Here is a 17,965-nt window from a genome sequence, read left to right on the forward strand (position 1 = left end):
AATCAAACCAAGCAAGGTCTCACAATCAGGTATTGACACAAGATTAGTGCAATCGTTTAAGGTATACTTAAATATTTTCAAGCTATCAACATCAAACGTAGACACCATCCAAGTTGATGCTTGTCAACAGATGCGTAATAGTTGAAGTTAAGCTTACTTAAATTCCAGTTGACCACACAAGGCGCACTTACCAGCGGCAAGAGGCTATTGGTATGGACTAAGGATTCCACACAAATAAATTCAACAAATCTTCCACTCAATCTAACATACATGAAAATAAATTCTAATCTAACTTGGACGAATTGAGAACCATGAATGCAAAGACAACATTTGAAGAGCAAAATCACCAACAATTGAACAATGATTAGGATTCAAATAGTTGTAGCATATACCAACAATTCTACAAAAACTCTCTCTTACAAATGAGAGACAAGAAGCATATATAGAGTCTCTTACAAAATGGATGGCCCAGATTGATTTAAGATCAACGGTCGAGATCATGCCAACAAAACCCTAGAATTACCCTAATTAGGGTTACATAAAAAATGGTGTCACCAACATATGGCCCAATGAAAAGATACCTAGTCATCAAATAGGGAATCTTCTAGAAGATTCCTCCATGCATCTCTCTCTCTCCTAGCATACTCCAAGAATCTAGCCAATACTGAATCTAACTCCTCCATGGAAATGCTAGGCAAGCTATCCTGCTGTAAATCAATCACGTCCAGTGAATCCGAGCAAGCATTCAAAGTGTTCTCCCATTCTGGCATGAGCTTCTGCGAACTATGGACATGAATCAACAAAGAGACTAAGTCATCTATCTAACTCTTCTTCAAAGAGTCCAATTGGCAAAAATACATAAATTTCATCTTGTCTCTTAATGTAAACCCCTAGCACCACTAACATCAACACCCAATAATTCCTCAATCGAGGCAAGGATCTTCATCTGAATGTCCTGAATTAATCCTTCCATCTCCATACAACTCGACTGGGCATTCTCATAAGTTGATTTCTTCACGGCTAGTGAACAATACCAGCCATGGAAATCGTATCTGTCTCCACTGTGCACAATGTTCTCGCTGACCAAGGTGGAATTAGGAATCTTCTTCAATGCCTGGAGGCGTGGAATAGTCTTGTCTTGAATAGGCCGGAATTCTTCCCAAACTCCCTCCAAATACTGGATTTTGAATACAAGCCTTGTTGTCCTATCATATGCATGGACAAACTGAGTAAGGAAATCATCTGCCTGCTTTCTTGTGCTTTCAATCCATTTTTCCACCTTTGAGTGTGTACCTCTTGCTACCTCACAATGTGAATGTATTCCATGGTCAACTGCAATAGGGGAAATAAGGGTGGGATTTTCACACCTTGTCCTTGCAATATACTCTCTGAGTCTAATATTTTCTTCTTTGTACCTTTCTTTCTCTGCAATCGCTTTGCCTAACCTTGCATCGATTGCCTGGAGATTTTCACCAATCTCTTGGAATTCCTATTTTCTGGATGTATGACCAAGGGCAACTGAAGTGATCTGGAAATCCATAGAAGTAGCAATATCCGCTGTCACGCCTGCAATAGGAACAACAATCTATGCAATCCGCATTCCTGTCTCATCTCTAGCTATGTGCGACAAATCTTCGCTCTCTTGGGCTCCTTCTCCTTAGCACTCCTAGCGAGGTAGTCATCAATATCATCAATAGGTTGTACCTCTATCATTTGTTTACTTTTCTCCATACTTCTCATCAGCCATTCAGGAATAGCGGCCATCTCCATACCATCATCGAGACATATTTCTTGATCAAGTCCTTTCAATACTGAAATAACATCAGGATTATTCCTGGTCCAATCATATCTCATTTCCCAAGCTAACTTCCAAAAGGATAGTAGGGGAGTCCGACTGATCATTATTCTCATCAAGAGGTGCAGATGTTGCTGTGGCATGGAACTCCTGAATATTCTCTGGTAGTATCACTGTGTTCGAACATTGCTGAGTCTCCTTGTTTTGTTCTATTACTTCAATCACTTCGATTGATGAGACACTGGGAGGGGGTGAAGGAATGATAAGTGGAGGAATGATAGTCTTCTGTTTCTTCTTCACCTCCTCAATCTTCTTCCCTCTGGCCTTGACTTCTCCTGACGTGTTCTTCCTTCTCTTGGGAGCTTGACTCTCTTCGTCTGCATGAATCCTGACATCACTGACAATCCTTTGATCATTCTCGGAAGTAGACTCTTCCGGTTTCATCCTTTCACAAGTGAAGGGAACACCCATGTCAACTAACTTATTCATCTGCATATCCACCCATAGGCGGGAGAAATTCAAGACCTCTCTCATCAATATATTCAGGTCAATCTCTTCCGACTCTGACCAATTAGGCAATAGGATTGCCTTCTTCATTTCACTCTCATATTGTGGATGTGTATGATCTATATCATCTAATACCTGATCGGGAATGAGGAAAAGTCCACACTTCCTCATGAAATCCACTGACATTTTGGACCACATTCTTCTCTTCACTGCTTGCTCGTCTATCAGGTTAGCCCAATAATCTTCTATGTCAATCTTATGAGTGAACTCTCTCCTCTGATCCTTCTGACCTTTTTGTCTGGATCAAATCTTTCTCTCTTCTTGTATGTAGCAAATCAGTAGAATGCAAGCTCCTCACTCTCAGTGCTGGCGGCTATGATGGATTGGCAAACCTCTGACGTCTTCCCAACTGAAATAAGCTAGGTTGTTGGTTCGGGTTCGGGTTCGGGTTCGAAGAACCCAGTATGCCGGTACGACAACAATTTGAAAAGGGGTTTGGGTTCGTTAGTACAAAAATACAAAAACATGTAAATTTTATATATATATATATATATTTGTGAAGCCTATAAGCATGAATTAAAATTTGCATGTCACATAGCATCATATAAACAATAAAACAAACATAAACTTGTAATCATAGCATCATGATCATACCATAATAGCATCATATACATCAAGTTTAATATCAAAATGACAAAATATTCAAGTATCATTGTTTCAACTTTAAACAATAAAAACGTAAAGTTTAATCATCAAATGGATCATCTAATTCATCCTCCTCCTCCTCCTCATTGACATTGACATTAGATGAGCCAATGCCACTTGCACTTGCACTATAAGTTGGCTCAATTTCCGAGTCATCAAGTGTCAATGCAAGAAGCTGAGAAGCAGGAGCATCCAAATCAGTATGCTCTGTCTCTATATCCCACATCTTTGTTTCCCCTTGTGTGTAGTCATGTTGTTTGTGTGAAAGAAGACGTAGGTTGGAATGCACATATACTAAATTCTCCGCTCTTTTTGATAGCAGCCTATTGCGCTTTACAGAGTGGATGAAAGAGTATGTGCTCCAATTTCTTTCTGAAGTAGATGAACTAGCAACCTATGAAGACAAAGTAAACAATTAAAGTTATACATTAATAAAAATAAAATTACTAGCAACCTATGAAGACAAAGTAAACCATAAATAAACTAAAACTTGTAAATTAAAATTTTAATTAATTAAACTTACTTGTGATAAAACTTTTATAGCGAGGGGTTGTAGGTGTTGGAAGCATGTGCCATGGAAGTACCACCAGCTATGAGCATCCTTCTTGGATCTATGATGAAGTGCATCAACACTTAGACCATTCCCATTTGCGAATTCTATGAACTCATTTGTAACAACATCTCGCAAATCATCATTAGGATATAGTCTAAGAAATGCTGCCTTGTACCCATCAGACACTTCTAGATCTCTCCATGGTGGAATCCTTCCTGGTTTATTAAGAAACTGATTGTTATAGTACTTAGGTGTCAAGGCATAGGCAAGAAAGTGCAAAGGAGTGGTCATCTTATTCCACCTTTCTACAATAATTACTTCCAGTTCTTTAAAGAATTTCTCCTGAGGATCATTCTCTTTTTCATTTATAGTGACTTTTATTTTTTCAAGCATTGAGTCAATGCCATCATAAATCTCACCTATGCAAGGCCTATCTATGTCTGTATAGCGAATCATGCTCATGATGGGCTCAGTGATACTTAGGAGATATGTAACAAGATCCCACCATTTCTCACTCAATATTCTATCCCTAATTTTTTTTGCCCTCTCAGTGCTACTTTGCTTCCATACAGTCCAATTGGTGTTGATCACCATATTGCATAGTGCCACTCTAACTTTCACAAGTCGTCTTAAGACGATTGTGTTTGATGCAAAACGGGTCTCAGCAACCTATAACACAAATTAATGCCAAAAGATTAAAAAATAAAGCCAAACTTTAAAGAAGAATACACAATATAGCTTACACAATGATATTATGAACATTGAAAATTTAAAAAAATCAGAAAATGTAAAATTAAATTACTATTTCACTTACCTTCAATAGCTCCAAATTCGAATAGGTTCTAAAAATCCCTTGAGACATGTGGTGGTTTGTGATGAACATCTGGATGTCCTCAGCCTCTGCATGCACATCTCTGATCCATTTTATTTTTTGCCTAATCCTTTGTAGCATAAGATTGAGTGAATGTACCGCACAAGGTGTCCAAAAGATGTGATCATAGCGTTGCTCAACCAACAAACCAACAGCTCTACAATTTTTTGCATTGTTCGTTATGACTTGGACAACATTGCGGGATCCCACAGACACGATGGCAGAGATGAGAATTTCTGCAATAAATTGGCCATCTTTTATTTGGCCCTCACAATCCACAGCTCTCAAAAACATTGCCCCTTTAGGGGACACTGCTATGACATTGATCAAGGGACGGTTTTTAGCATTTTTCCACCCATCTGAAACAATTGTTACACCTGTCTCAACTCATGAATCCCTTATGGGTTTCAATGCATCTTCAACCCTCTTCACCTCTTTCTCCAATAATGTTCCACGTACCTTCTCATAACCGGGGCCCTTATACCCTTTTGGAGCCTCATTAACACTTTTTATCATTTGCTTCCAATATGGGGAGTGAACAACATTGAATGACAACCCATTTGCATAAATGCACCTTACTATATCTTCGTCAGCATTTTCTCTACTCTCATTTTGGAATGCGGTTTCTAAAGGCCCCTTTGTTCTTTTACGTGTCAAGGGTGGTTCACTTTGAGGTTCATTTGTGGCAAAAAAGGGGTGGTCTTCTACTACAATAGTGGGATTAGAAGGGCCTTGCATTCCTTTTGTTTTCTTTGATGCAGTTTGGTTCAATCTACGGGCTTCCCTCTCTTCTGCCGCCTCATGCTCCCTAATATATTTCATCACTGTCTCATATGGTATAGGTTTACCATTTTATCCAGGGCATTTTTTTATGCCTCTTCCTTTTATTCCACACAAATGGCCTACCACCCGATAATATGAACTATTACGTTCAATATCACATCCATGGCATTTCCAATGGAATCCCCCACCTCCCGGAAGTTGTTTTGTACTATCCACATATTTCCATAAGGGAGAATTTGGATCATTTCTTTGTTTTGCAATTATTTGTTCATTGCCAATGGAGGAAGATGTAGATGCCATTCTAGTTCCTATGGCAAGAAATAATATAAACATATTCAAAACAAAAACAAAAACTAAATAATGAAAAAAAAATCAAGTTTCATGTTTGACAATTTGTGAAACAAATATAGTTGGAAAAAAATGTTTAAAAACCTACCTCTTACAGCCAATGGAAGCTTGAAAATGTATGGAAATGATGTTGCAACACTTGTTGAAGCTTCAAAAATCAGTCTTCAACTCCTCTTTGATCTTGGAAGCCAAATTTTGTTCACCCTTTCTTCAACCTGCTCTCATAAAACTTTTGTTTGCAACACAAATGAGGTGAAATGAGTCAATAAAATGTTTTAGAAGTCAATTTTAGGTTATAAATTTCACTTTTTACAAGGCGGGATTGAAAAAAAAATTAAATTTGCATTGTTTTTTGACGTTATGGGTCGCCCGGGTTCGACTAGGTTCGACCAGGGTTGAACCCACTCTGGTTTTTTCGAACCCTGGTCGAACCCAGGTCGAACCGGACCCGTACCACGGACCCGGTCGAACTCGGACCCGTACCAGGGGAGCCCAGAGGCGAACACGGTAACCTAAGAAATAGGGAATGTCATTCCTATCCCGTGCTTCTCTCTCTAGATAACATCAAACTCTAGAAGTTGTCTCACCGCTTCCAACAATATCATTCTGTCAGTTGGATACCTAGGAAGTCTGTAGGGTTCAGATTGAAACCCATGAATCTTGAGGTATGTGAAAGTGGGAAATTGTATATACCATGATCCATACTTTTCTATTAACTTTGTTGCCTCCTTGGACAATCTTCTGTGGATTTCGCCTTGCAATATCCGTGTGATGTACATAGTGAATGCATCATTCACTCTCTTATAGTCTTCAATTCTATGCATGCTTAGGTGGGGGTAGCATTCATAACTCTTGAATTGGCCTTGCCCATTCCCGACTTCACCTTTGCATATTAATCCTCTGTATGAAACAAACCTTGGCAAATGACTTGGACCGCTCTACATTCCTCAACTGAAAATCCAAATTGTCACTTATAATCTTGGACCAATTCACTAGCGTTCCTCTAAGACAATCCTGGATGAAGTAGGACATCCATCCATCAAATATTGCTCCCTACGGCATCCCCATCACTCTGTTGTGTAGGAATATCAAATCACTGTATTCCTCCTTAAAATCTATGCACATGAGTGTCTTGAGAGCCTTGGAATTATGAGACCTAGGCTCAATCATCCGCTCTTTGTTAATTAAATTCTTGCATACACCCATCTTCTTCGTGTATCTTTCTGCATAATCCTCCTTGGTCACATCCCTCATGTCTGTTCCGCATGGAATTCCGAACACTTCTGCAATAGCATCCTCAACAAGGTAGGCAATGACAACGCCCTTACGAGTCTTAATCATTCTTGTGAGCGGATCGTAACATCGTGCACATTCTAGGATAAGCTCACTGCACTGTATGGACTATGGAAATCTAGCGGCATGGAAAATGCCACTCTTCATAATATTCGCATATGCTGGGGAAGGAACCTGATCTCTGACTCCAAACATCCGACACTGCATCTGGTCGAAGTCCAAGAAATGCATGTTTGTATTAGCGATCTCCTTCCATCTGGATGAAATCTTAAACTCTAGATAAAATCTAGTTTCCAGCATCTTCAATAGTTCTTTCCTTTCCTTATATCTCGACTTTGACATCGCACATGTACGAAGCTTGAAGTTAGACTTAGGAAAAATAATATTCGTAATAAAATTCCTAGCTTTCTAAAGATTTTAGCTAATTAGAGCATGGAGTCAAGAAAATAATCCATACACTTGGTAAATTTTAGCAATTAAGTTTAAAGTATGACAACACTAAGGCATGAAAGCCTTTTATAAAATTCGTTGAATACCTCCTTATGCTTAGAAAATATGCAAGTTAAAATGCAAAGGAGTATACCAGATAAATGATGCCTAAGGAAAGGTGTGAAAGATTGTGTTTTCACACAATGAATGTCTGAAGACACCTTCTGTAGTTAACAATGGAGGTCAACAATTTTGAAGACAACCTGAAAATCAGACTTTTAAAACATGTTGTAATCTTCAAAATGTGCATAATCTTGATAAAAATCAGTTCTAATGATGAAAATAATCATATTCAGGAATGTAAGTATGGTTGGTAAAAAATTAATTTCTCAGGACAATTCTGAAAATTGAATACTTCAGACTTACCAACACCTTGCAAACTAGTCACAAATCCTTGAAAATGATGAAAAATGGCTAAGGAATCATCTCCAAGCAAAATCATCAAAATGGTTAGGTGGCTGGAAATGAAAATTTCTGAAGACAACCACCTAACAATGGAGTTTTCAGACCTGCAACAACGATAAAAAGGTCTAAACAAATGCACAGAAAGCTCCATAAAACACCTCCAAATGCGAAATGCCTAAGTTGGAATTGGCTGGGCAATAAAAACTTAAGTCTGAAAATTAATGGCAGCCATTAACGGAGGTCAAAATTTGAAGCAAACCTCAGATCTGAAGCGAATCAGCAGGCTGGAAATGATGGTAGCCACCAAGAATGCATGAAAATCACCAAAATATGGCACCAAATCACTCTCAAAGCAAAATCGAAATTTTCCCAACTATGGCGCTAAACTGAAAATCTGAAAATGTTGTCAATGGTAGCTTAGATCTGCAATGGCAAGGATGGCAACAATCTGGAAAATCGTCCAAGTTGGGATTGGATACCCCAAACACAAAAAATTGTCTTCCTTAGCAAAACTCGAATTTTTCCAGCTATGGCGCCAATGTGAAATTCTGAAAAATGATATCAATGGTAGCCTTGATCTGCAGCAATGAAGGTCTGAATAGCAAGCAAAATGGTGTTGGAAAAATCGCCTAAGTCTCCAAACACGAAATTGCCAATTTTCACCAAAAAATGCCAAAGTTTGAAAAAAATCGCCAAACTTGGCAAAATCGAAATTCCTAAACTGGTCTTTAATGGCAGCCAAGGGGAATAGATTAGCAAGCTGGAAAAAATGGAGGAAAATAAATCCTCAATCCCACACTTCACAAAAACGCCTTGCTAAAAATTCGCCCAACTTGGAGAAAAATCGCTTTCATGGAGACACCTGGCAGAAATAATAATAAAATAATGTTGTCTCCTTTCATATACTTGCTTTCACCTCTCACTTTCACCACACAAGCAATGTGGGATAAAACACTTGTATAAATACTTGCTTGGTGAAAACCTAACTTGCTTCTAGAAGGTTCAAATATTAAATGATTATTTGCAAGTTATTAAATTTTGCTGTTAAATTTTAAATAATCATTAATAATTATTTAAAAGCAATTAAATGGGGCTTATTTATTAAAATAGTGCAATTTAAATCAAAATTAAGCCTCCAGGGGAAAATCGATATAGGTTGGGATTGAAAAATCCCTTCAAAAATCATTTAAGTGTCAAAATTTGCCCCATAAGGGAAATTCGACCCTAGCTTGGACTAAAATTCATTCATAAATTCATCAAAATGCACACATAAAACCTCCCAGGGGAAAATCGATATGAGCTTGGACAAAAATCCATTCTATTTGCAAAAAATCACCCCCAGGGGAAATTCGATATTAGTTTGGACAAAAAAATCCACACTCCAAACTCACTTAACTTGGAAAAAACCTCCCTGGTAGAATTTCGACCTCAGTCTGGATGAAAATCCGGACTCAAAACTCTTCAAAATACTCCCAGTGGAAAATCGATCCCTGTTTGAATGAAAATCCGGACAAAAATCCTCACTTAATGTTCTTGGGGGAAAATCGACCTCTGTCTGGATGAAAATCCAGACAAAAATCCGCACTTAGTTGTCACAAAAATCCTAGTGGAAAATCGACTCAGGCATGGAATCATCCTTAACATTGTCCGCACTTCAGTCCGCACTCTAGTTCACACTCCTGGTGGAAAATCGATGGCAGTCTGGATAAATCCTGACACTTAGCCAAATTTTAGCACTTCCAGGGGAAAATCGACCTAGGTATGGATAAACAGTGGGGGAAAATAGTAGCCAGTATGGATTTCAGGGGAAACCCATGTGTAGTGTGGATTTTGAGTGGAGGAATGGGTTGGGTAGTCTGGAATGTGAGGGGAAAAACACCTCTAGCATGGATTTTGACCCTTTAACCCTTAGAATAAGGATTTCCCTTAGGATTTTATCATTTTAACCACTCAAAATCACTTAGAAACTTTAAATTTGACTGGACTTAGGCTAATTTTCCAAAAATATGATCCAAACGCTAGGAAAATATTGGAATAAAGTGCAAAACCAACTTAAATAATACCTTAGGAGCGAGAAAACAACTCCAAAAGGTCTGTGAATACCTTGGCACTTTAAAATCACTGATGTGCGTGTTTAAAAACACGTTAACGCTCAATAGGTCTACACTTAGACAAAAAACTTAGGATCATTAAAATATCAACATTTGCAACGTGATCCTATAACTTCAAAAAGCCTAGATGGCACTAGGCATGATCAAAACTTCGAAACTCGGGCACGAGAAACGCAAAATTGCGCACTAAGCAGCCAAAACCCTAACTTAACAATGCAGGAAGCTGACAAAGAGGGGGTCCCCGTTAGCAATGGGGTGATGTGTGAAAAGGTCACAACAAGAGGTACGATCGAAACTTTGCTTCAGCCACAGGGGAACAACAAATCTGGAAAATTACAGCAGTAAACCAATTCTCCAAAACCACACACGCAATCCACACAAATGAACCTTAGCTAGGAGTGATGTCTCACACTTGAAACTGCAAGCAACTGGCGAAGGAGCTATGGAATGAAAGAGCAAGACACTTGCAATCAAATGAAAATCACAAGGAGAAGATGCAACCACACTATTGTTGTGTAGCTAGGTCGGATCCCTTCTAGGGCCGACCTAGTGCACAAAATTCCAAGTGGTCTGTCGGCCTTGACATTTGGATATCTTAGTTGTATGAGTCTAATTTGGGGCAGGCCCTATTTGGGCGAACCACTTGTGTGTAACTTTTGATTAAGTTAAATGTATCTTGCACTAAGGGAGATTCATATGTAACTTGTAATATATAGGTCTGACCCTATCCTTGGCACCAAAAGTATATGGCCGACTTGAGGTCTATTAGGAGGTATTGATTCATACATACGCAAGGTCATGAGTGCATCAATAAATATGAATTCAATAACACGAAGGACATGTAGTGTGCTTGGGGGTGACGATAAGAGCTTATCATCTATGGTTGGGAAGGCAACAGATCTGATGTTTGCATGTGGTTAACGAGCACTACCATAAAATCAACATGGTATCAGATCGGGTTCCTTCTATAGAGGCTAACCGCTTGAAGGTAGATCCTGTGCTTTTGAGGGAGTTCAATCAAAGTAATTTGCAGATTGAGAAATCTAAGTGCAGGCAAAAGTCAATTACCGAGCCTCTCAACTCAGATGTGAGCATTGCATATGCTCTGCGGCGAGTAATGATCGTTGAGGTATCGATGATTGCCATAGATATGTTGTTAGTACTCAATGACAAATTATGTTCGATGCCTTGGCGTTGAAAGTCGCCAAGTCTGGTATCGAAATGCTGACGGTAAGTGGAGTCGCTACGGACATCTCTGTCCATTTTAACATTCTATATTCGAATTCTTCATTTGGGGAGGAGAACATGTTGTGGAGGATTCTCTCCGGCGATTGCAACATTTTACTAGCAAATGACGGAGATCGCTTGCTTCATGGCACTCGTGGCTAGAGACATCGGGCAGCAAGCATTCTGAGGATTCAATGAAGCGATACGAGTCGGTACGTGTGCTATCGATTGCTCAGTGTAATGGAAGGTTGAGATCGAGCAACAACATAGTGGCAAGTTTTGTGACAATCACATTAAGCCGTACACAAATGTGAAATGTGTGCGTATGGGGTCGAAAGCGAATGGAGGCACCTAACGATCAGGAATGGTGGAGAAGGCTTCCGTGCAATAACGCCTTGCAACAACTCTCGCATCATCTTAGAAGCTTCGAGAGTCACATGAAGCATTCGTTTCGCTGGAGCCTGCATAGGCATAATTGGATGGGGTTGCAAATCGGATGATATTGCAAATGAAGGTCCAGTTATTCGAGTTCTTACTTATGTAGCTCTTGAAGTTCATCTGACGTTTGTCATAGGATGGGCACTGCAGCTTAGCATTCTGGCACACCCTGCTACAGGTAGATTTCTATCGCACTTATGTGGTTGGTCCATCACTTTGTTGTGAATGGTATTAAAGAAAGTTCTTCAGATGATGCTTAAGCTATGCACAAAGCAGATATTGTGGACAGATGATGAGTGATGGCGAGGGCCAAAGGCCACACAGCCATCAAATCATCACTAGGTGCTTCGGTGTGATCAATCCAAGTGAATGGAAATTCCATTGGTGAGCAAAATTATAAAAGGACGAATCAAAGATTGCATTCAAGGAAGGAAGATTGCTTGCATTTCTTCGCAGAGGAAGAATCAACATTCAGAGGGAGTCTGACATATCATTAGAAGTAACCTTGGACAAGGAGGTCAGAAGATTGATTTCATCTTCAGAGGGAGCTTGACGCTTCAGCTTCAGTGGAAGCATGACATTTCAGCTTCAAAGGGAGCTTGATATTTCAGCTTCAAAGGGAGCCACGTCATCATGAAGATTTGGTTAATGAGTTCTTCTCTGGGAGGAAGAAGTTCCAGGTGCAATCCCTTGTTAATGAGTTCTTCTCCGTGAGGGAGAAATTCGAGGTGCAATCCTTTGTTAATGCATTCTTCTCTGGGAGAAGTTTTAGGTGAAAGCCCTCGTTCCACCCTCTGCGAGTAGGTATGGTGGATCCACCCTCTGCGAGTAGGCATGGTGGAGATGCATTCTTCTCTGGGAGAAGTCTGAGGTTAAAGCCCTTGTTCCACCCTCTACGAGTAGGTATGGTGGATCCACCCTCTGCGAGTAAGCATGGTGGTAATGCACCCTTCTCTGAGAGAAGGTTGAGGTGAAAGCCCTCTTCCACCCTCTGCGAGTAGGCATGGTGAGCCCACCCTTTGCGAGTAGGTATGGTGGGTATCATGGAAGAAATTCCATGATGTGCTTGTTCACCCTCTAGGAGTAGCTATGGTGAACGTATTATTCATAGGAGTAGCCATGGTGGTAGTCACTATGTGACTTGGTTATTCAAAAGGAATCCTCCCTAGCTAAAAGGGAGTGTTGTTGTGTAGCTAGGTCGGATTTCTTCAAGGGCCGACCTAGTGCACAAAATGCCAAGTGGCCTGTCGGCTTTGGCATTTGGATATCTCAGTTGTATGAGTCTAATTTGGGGCAGCCCCTATTTAGGCGAACCACTTGTGTGTAACTTGTGATTAAGTTAAATGTATCTTGCACTAAGGGAGACTCATATGTAACTTGTAATATATAGGTCTGACCCTATCCTTGGCGCCAAAAGTATATGGCCGACTTGAGGTCTATTAGGAGGTATTGATTCATATATATGCAAGGTCATGAGTGCATCAATAAATATGAATTCAATAACATGAAGGACACGTAGTGTGCTCGGGGGTGACGATAAGAGCTTATCGTCTATGGTTGGGAAGGCAACAGATCTGATGTTTGCCTGTGGTTAACGAGCACTACTATAAAATCAACACACACACTTAGAAAAAGGGAATGCAACACATAGCCGGCTTGCAAAAACCCTCACCCAAAGTGTTTGAAAAAACGCAGAGATAAGACACGGCAAAGGCAAAGAGAAAAGAACATGGCAAAGCCAGACTCACTACGAACAAGAAAGATCGAGGAAAGAAACAAAAAGAAAGCAACACAAGAAACATACCTAGAAAAGAGGCGAAAATGAAAGGAAACGCCCAACTCCCAAATGCAATTTCAAAGAGCAAAATGAATCAAGAACATCCCTTTCAAAGACTTATATAAGCATTTGCAGAAGAACACTCCTTTTGCAATGCAAACACATTTTAATGAGGCTGCCTTGAGAATCACGGGATCAAAAAGGCGAAAAACAAAAACAAATCGGGCTCTTAGGGATTCGAGCTTTTGCAAAATACACTTGTGATCAGGTCTTAGACATGCAATGGCAAGTATATTGAACTTTAAAAGAAAATAGAGTAACTTTTAATCGGGTATCTAGGACCCGATTACAAATATTTTGACTTTTAAAAATCATGAATTAACTTGTAATCGGGTCCTAGAGACCCGATTACAAGTAAAGTGCATTTACTTGTAATGATATTCAAAAGTTCCTATTACTTGCAATCAGTCACTTAAAACCCAAAATTGCACACAAAAGAGGGAGAAAAACATCCAAAAAGACCCAAACTTGGACATGGATGGAAAAAACACACACATGACTAGTTTCAAACCAATACAAGTTTTAGCCTCGTAAAATGTGCTTTAGAGAAACAAAACTATTAATTTTAAAGAAACATTCATAGGGGTTGTCTAATTTTTGAAAATGCAAAAATAAGACAACAGGCATTAATAGGGATTTCCATCCTCTAATAAAGTTCCAGATGGCCAATCCCCATAGAAGGAATTCCTGTGTGGAAGATTCGTGGATCAACTTGTGAGTCCACATGTTTTGATCTCAGTATTTTACTCCACAGTTGGTCTTGCTCTTCATAGACCTGCCTTGTTAGTTTGACTCTCAAAGTGTATTCATTTCTTTGCTTTGTTTGAATCCCAAATTACCCATAGTTTAGGGACACACGTCTGATCTCATCCTAACTTGTTGACTTGTTTTGACTCTCTCCCACTCTAGAGAAAATGACGCTGAATCCTTGTGAATCTGATAGTTTTTAGCTACAATCCCAGGAGTTTGGAAAAGTGGCATTTTTGTGGAGATGGTTTGTAAGAGGACTAGACTAGTTGAATTCTCTTAACCCGTAAGCCATTTACCTGTCCAAGTAAATAAACAAGTTATTTTGAATCTTGCTATCTAGAGGCTTCCAAGTATTTGGTGTTGCATTTTCATTAGAGGCATCCCTAGGCATGAGCTTAAAAGTTCACCTTTTTCAAATATCAAAACATTTTGAATTTCTTGCTTGACTCCATTTGGGATATTTATAAAGTAAATCGTACATTTATCTATGTTTATTTTCTGCCTTCCTAAGCGTCCAAAATATTTTTAAGTCTTCTTGCCTCATCCAGGTTTGGGGTTTCTAATATTGTATCACCAACGAATTGTAGATGCGTAACTTTCTCAGTTATAGAGAAGACTTGATTTATCTTTTTCCGAAGCATCTATAACTTGATTCCTTGCCCTAGAGCTACAATAGTACAGGGAGATTAGGTCTCCCTGTCTTATACCTCTGCTTGCTGGGAAAAAGTCAGCAAGCTCTTCATTGATCAAAACAGAGAAAGTTGGTGTCAAAATATGACTAGATTAAATCAATCGATTCCTGTATGAAAGAAAACTTCTCCATTGCTCAATGGAGAATTCCAATTAATTTTGTCATGTCGAGCTTGATGATCATTCCTTGTTTTTTCTTCTGTTTGAGTGAGTAGATGGCTCTGTAAGGATTCTGTGTTTATATCACAAATCTTTCCTTCTCTGTTATGTTCTTGTCAAGACAAGTTTTTAAGAAAAGGGCCAAAGACTGTAGATGGTATTGCATAAAGGAATTGGGTGATAAGCATGATAGTATTCGACATCTATTTTTGAGAATCAATGCTTCAAAGGTTGTATTCCATTCTTCGGGCAGTGCTTTCCTTTTTCTACTTACCTCTACTTCTTTCCACACCTCTTCCTCCAATGTCTCAAAAACTTTTGGAAGAAAACATCTTGTTGCCTCCTTTTTAAATTTCTCATTTTCAATTTCAGTGTAAATACTTTATTAAAAACAAAATTTATTAGAAACGCTACTATTATGCAATGGCACTTAAGACGTGTATGCGTGTACATGTACATATATACACGCCTCCATATGTATGTATGTGTACATATATTCTGTTTTTAATTTTATTTAATATTTTAAACTTCTAATTTTTTATTTTTAACGACTTTAGCTTTTCACAAAGCATATTGTCCTAAATCTTATGGATCTATTTGTGCTAAAAATGCTGGTCATTAGTATTAATTTTCTTAAGAAAAAGAGTGCTCTATAAAATCTTTCTTAAAGATAGAATTCTCATAGTTGCTCATTTTGTTTCTAGGAAAGGTTGATAGTTCTTTTTAATTGTTTAGTATTGATTTTCTTAAGAAAAGAGTGCTCTATAAAATTACCTTTGAAGATAGAAACCTGATAGGTGCTCATTTTGTTTCTAAGAAAGGTTGATAGTTCTTTTTAATTGTTTAGTATTGATTTTCTTAAGAAAAGAGTTCTATAAAACTACTTTTAAATATAGAATCTGATAGTTGCTCATTTTGTTTCTAAGAAAGGTTGATAGTTCTTTTTAATTGTTCGTAGATTTTGTAAGGTTGAATAAATAAAGTTTTCATAGTTTTTTTCATTTGCTTACGGATTTTGTTAAGTTGATTGTATGGAATTGAAATCTTCATGTTAATGCAATAAATGGTAATATTTTTTTGTGATTAGGGCATATCGAAAGGAAAGGGAGGCATATCCATCTCACAATCCCTTCCTTCCATGAGACTTGAAGGATAAGACATTGTAAGGTTTATACTCATTAAGAATAAATAAGAATAAAATGAGAGCTTCAGTTGGGAAAGGGCATGTACATACATGATTAATTTTTTGAAGGTATAATATAATGATCTTATTCTTTTCTACAAGATTAAATAAAATGTATAATACATTGGTCTCATTCTTTTCTTTAAGGGCCATCTTATTTATAGTATTACTCACTCAAGTTTGTACTAGAAGTTTCACTTAATTTCAAGCTATGTCTTAAAAAAATATTAATACTAATGCCACAACATCTGTTCTAAGTTTGATTTGTGATTATTGGATATTTTCTTTTGTAATTGAAAATAAGAGGGGTTAAAATTTATTCAAACAAGAAGAAATACAAAGCAGGGGCATCAAACAACCCTATCAAGATCCACTAAGTAATCTAGTTGTTGAGACAAACCCAAAGGTAATTGACCTCTATCCACAATATTCCAATTTTGCATTTGATTTGAAAACCATTGGGCGAGACAATCCGCAACTCCACTTCACTCTCTAGGGATATGAGTGAAAGTAACAGAATCCAAAGAAGCACACAAATTAAGAATCTGATTAACAACCAAGGCTACCTGCCAACTAACATCCTCTGAATGTTGTCGAGTCACCAAATGAACTACCACATGTGAATTTGATTCACAAATGAGCCTGCTCCACCCAAGAGCACAAGCATGTTCCACAACGTACAAAATAGTAACAACCTCCATCAAATTGTTGGTATGATGACCTTTATAAACAAAAAAAATAAACTGAACATTCCCCAAACTATCTCTACCGACTCCACCAATACCGACAGGACTTGGGTTTCCCTGAGAAGACTCGTCCATGTTGATTTTAAGAATGCCCTGCGGAGGACTCCTCCACCTTCCCACCTTGTTTATCTTCTGAGAAGGTTGTCTACATCGATTTCTCATAAGTTGGCCTTGAGGATGAGGAAGATGGAGACAATTGTAGCAAATAACATCACCAGGATCCACGGCCTCTATCAAGTCACATTTTGCCGAAACAGTTTCTCCCAAAGAATGTAGAATTTTTAACCACAAGTGGTGGGCCCCCAACAACACATCCTGAAAGAATCTGACGATTCCTCTCCAACCAGATATGTCAAATAATAAAAGAAGGGCCAAGAGTCCAAGCAACTTGAAGAAAAGAAGTTTTGACAGGAGCCTTACCCCATCGAACAAAAAACTCAGCCAAAGAAGAAACATGCCAACAAGCTTGACCCCACACCTCCCACCGAGAATACCAAATGTCTAGTGAAAGATTCAAATCTAACAAATAAATCTGTACAACAAGTTTAGTCATGTTACAAATATTTTTGAATTATTTTGAAAGATAACATTTGGGACTTTATTTTTGTTTGAGAAAGAACATATAGTACAAATAGGTTATTGTTAAGAACAAGCATTTGTGGAAAACTATCACCACATATTTAGGGGAAGATCACTTTGAACATTGATTAGGAAAGCACGTGAGAAACTTGAATAGGAGTTTGAGAGATCATCAATTAATAGAGGAATGCAAATGTTGCATTTGAAGGTTGAGAATTGCATTCTAGGAAAATAAATAATTAAATAGGAATAATTGAAAAGATTTATGAGGTATATGTGTTGTTTTTGGATTAGATTGCGTAACTATTTTTTGCATCAACGTTTTGGATCACACTTTGTGATTATCATCAAGATGAGATATGATGACTATAAGGGAAAATGTGATATTTTGGATAGGAAATACATTGGACAAGCATGAAATTGTTAGGGCAATAGAGTTTCTCATTAAAAAAAAGGAATTTCTTAGTTGATGATGAGGTATACTTTGTACTTACCC

General features: G+C 38.3%; 1 protein-coding gene across 3 annotated transcripts in view; it reads left to right on the forward strand.

Annotated features, from left to right (window-relative positions):
• LOC131065573 (uncharacterized) overlaps positions 1–17,965 on the forward strand; it is a 162,991-nt gene that overhangs the window by 122,817 nt on the left and 22,209 nt on the right. Inside the window, exon 6 of one of the 3 annotated variants that reach the window (XM_058000129.2) lies at positions 16,049–16,285. The exons of the other annotated variants lie outside the window; for them this stretch is intronic. Within the exon in view, the coding sequence (XP_057856112.1) occupies positions 16,049–16,103 (55 nt within the window). The 3' untranslated portion in view covers positions 16,104–16,285. Of the gene's footprint in view, positions 1–16,048; positions 16,286–17,965 lie in introns of those variants that run through there. 3 annotated transcript variants of the gene reach the window in all.

Source organism: Cryptomeria japonica, chromosome 4 (assembly GCF_030272615.1).
Source record: "Cryptomeria japonica chromosome 4, Sugi_1.0, whole genome shotgun sequence".
In the NCBI taxonomy this organism is placed as follows: domain Eukaryota; kingdom Viridiplantae; phylum Streptophyta; class Pinopsida; order Cupressales; family Cupressaceae; genus Cryptomeria; species Cryptomeria japonica.